Source organism: Penaeus chinensis, chromosome 36 (assembly GCF_019202785.1).
Source record: "Penaeus chinensis breed Huanghai No. 1 chromosome 36, ASM1920278v2, whole genome shotgun sequence".
In the NCBI taxonomy this organism is placed as follows: domain Eukaryota; kingdom Metazoa; phylum Arthropoda; class Malacostraca; order Decapoda; family Penaeidae; genus Penaeus; species Penaeus chinensis.
The window spans coordinates 12625813-12628312 of NC_061854.1; the positions used below are offsets into that span (position 1 = coordinate 12625813).

The 2500-nt window shown below is 36.9% G+C and overlaps 1 protein-coding gene across 1 annotated transcript in view; it reads right to left on the bottom strand.

Annotated features, from left to right (window-relative positions):
- Positions 1-2500, bottom strand: part of LOC125044676 (glutamine-dependent NAD(+) synthetase-like) — a 17130-nt gene that overhangs the window by 10216 nt on the left and 4414 nt on the right. Inside the window, exons 4-9 of the mRNA XM_047641487.1 lie at positions 2315-2399; positions 2024-2169; positions 1626-1786; positions 1289-1485; positions 837-1088; positions 138-298 (exon numbers count right to left, since the gene is read on the bottom strand). Of these exons, the coding sequence (XP_047497443.1) occupies positions 138-298; positions 837-1088; positions 1289-1485; positions 1626-1786; positions 2024-2169; positions 2315-2399 (1002 nt within the window). The remainder of the gene's footprint in view (positions 1-137; positions 299-836; positions 1089-1288; positions 1486-1625; positions 1787-2023; positions 2170-2314; positions 2400-2500) is intronic.

The window sequence follows — 2500 nt, forward strand, 5'->3', positions numbered from 1 at the left end:
ATTTCTTGTAATTATACACCCAAGTTGTGGCAAAACTAACATATTCTGCATATGCACAGCAGAAGTTATTACATGTTGCTTCATCAAAAAGGCTTACAATGATTGCATAACACACTAATTACGACATGGATCCACACCTTCCTATTTGCTGAGACAGCAGCTTTGCACGAGCCTTTGTTTCATTGGATGAATTCTCTGTGGCCATGTAAACCGTGTGAAAGAGTCTACCACACAGCTCCCGAGGATCTCGAGGAACATAATCTGCTTGTGACACTATGCGCCGCACATCCTCCAAAACCTGAGAGTAAATACACATTTCCAACCATTAGGTAAGAAAGCATTATAGTAGTATACATATACACAGCATTGGCATATTTTTCCTTCACCAAAACATGTAATCATCTTTCATTCTGAGGAATTTGAGTTTAAAAAGATACAAAAATGTAATAAATCATGTGACAAACCATGTTCCCTATGTAAGTTATTATCCTGCCTAAATACTAAATTATGTGAAGATAATTAAAAATAGAAACTTTCTTTCCCTTGATAAATAGGATGAATTAAAAATATCTACATATCTATATAAAAAACAACAACTAAATTTTCTATTTTGAACTGACTCTGCAGAGGATAAGATTACATTGTATGATACATGTCAAAATAATTCTTACCTACCATCTACATTACACATTACAATATCTTGATAATTATGATAACTGCAACAGAATTAGCTAAATCAGTATTCAAATTCCGGTGCTTGTCTGACTTCCTAATATTAGGTGTTTCTTCTTACCAAATCTTTCAAGCAAACAGCAAAACAGAGGATTGCAATGTACCTTCTCTTCCCCACTTGCAACAGCCTTTACCACTAAGTTGCACATTGAATATACAATCGTGGCAGTGGATGACGAATCGACCCCCCCAGACAGTGGCAAGAGGAATCCACCTTGACCAGAACGACGCAGGTAATCCCACAACCAACAGGCTGGCCCATAGAGGATCTCTTCCTCGGGGGTTGGGAGTTTATACTCAAGAGGCGAGCATATTGGCAGGAATATATCATCATCATTGGAGAGAGCAAAGTTGACCTGAAGAACAGCGAAAAAAGGGTATTAAATATGTATGATGAGTACTTTCATGCATACCTTTGCAAGGCCAATAAAAATGCAATTTCTTTTAATAGGCAGAAATGATTCTTCTATAAAGATAGGATTTCATATCAGTAAGCTAATACATAAAAAAGTAAGGGTTAATCAGCAACAAATAATCTATAATTATTCCACAGCACCTGTACACGTGGATAAGCCTGACTCTGAGAAGCATGTAGGCACCGACTGCGTATCAGAGAGCGATAACAACGGATTGATTCCAAGTCAACTGTGGCAGTGATTATTTCAACCTCAGACAGACTGTATGGAGTTGTACGAGCAATGATTGACCCATTGAGACCAATCATGGAAATTCCAGGGAAGTATACTCTATCTCCTGGAATATACAATGTGTTATGTGTAAATTGCAGGAGCAACACAATCATGCAAATACAAGCAATCAGACAAATAAAATATATACAAGACAAACACATGGTCATGCAGGTTTAGTACAGCATTATGATCTTGTCTACTTGCCATCACATCCTCTCAGATTGGCAAACACATAACAGCCTCCACTTCTAGCTGTTGCAGATTTGATAAGGTCCTGAGACACATGGCTCTTGCGAATTTCTGTGTAGGAGCCAGAGCCATTCACAATGATCTCTATTCCATCCAAAGCCATGGGAATGTGGCAACTGTGGAAAAGTCCTTTGGTCATTTATAAATGTAGAAGTATTAACTGCATACTCTGTATTATATATGTTTGAATCATGCTTTTTACATAAAATTTAAAGATATCTTTAATTTCACTGAATCATATTTTGATTGATATATCTTGCCTGAACTTCCAATATTCTTTAAAGAGATACTCAGCAAAAAGAAAACATATTCAGAATTTACTCTGATATTGGTTTGATATAACAAAGGCAAACCTTTCTGGGTTCCATAATTCTTCACATATTTCATAGCCTATACAGGTGTCTCTGGTAGCTATAACGGCATCTCCAAAGGGGACTGTAATCTGACCCGTGATCTTACAGATCATTCGAGGTAGATAGTGGTCCTCTACTTGACGAATCTGAGGGGATAATCAACACTTAGAAGGCATTTCCATAAAGGAGTCAACATTTCATTAAGAATTACATGTAGAGAAATAACAGCCAGCACACCCTTAATGTCACTACTACCAATTTCCTTATTCAATAAATGTTCTAAATAGCTACCTTTCTCCATGCTGTGAAATATCTGGTCTCCCTGTAGTTGCCATCATCACATAGTATCTGCTTTGGACGGATCAATAAAATTTTCCTGCAGGTACAACAAAAAGTATATCTTTTATGCTTGAAATGGGTAAGGTTGTTCATAAATTATGGACTGTATCACTTATTGCAAGAAGCAGAAGCTCAAAA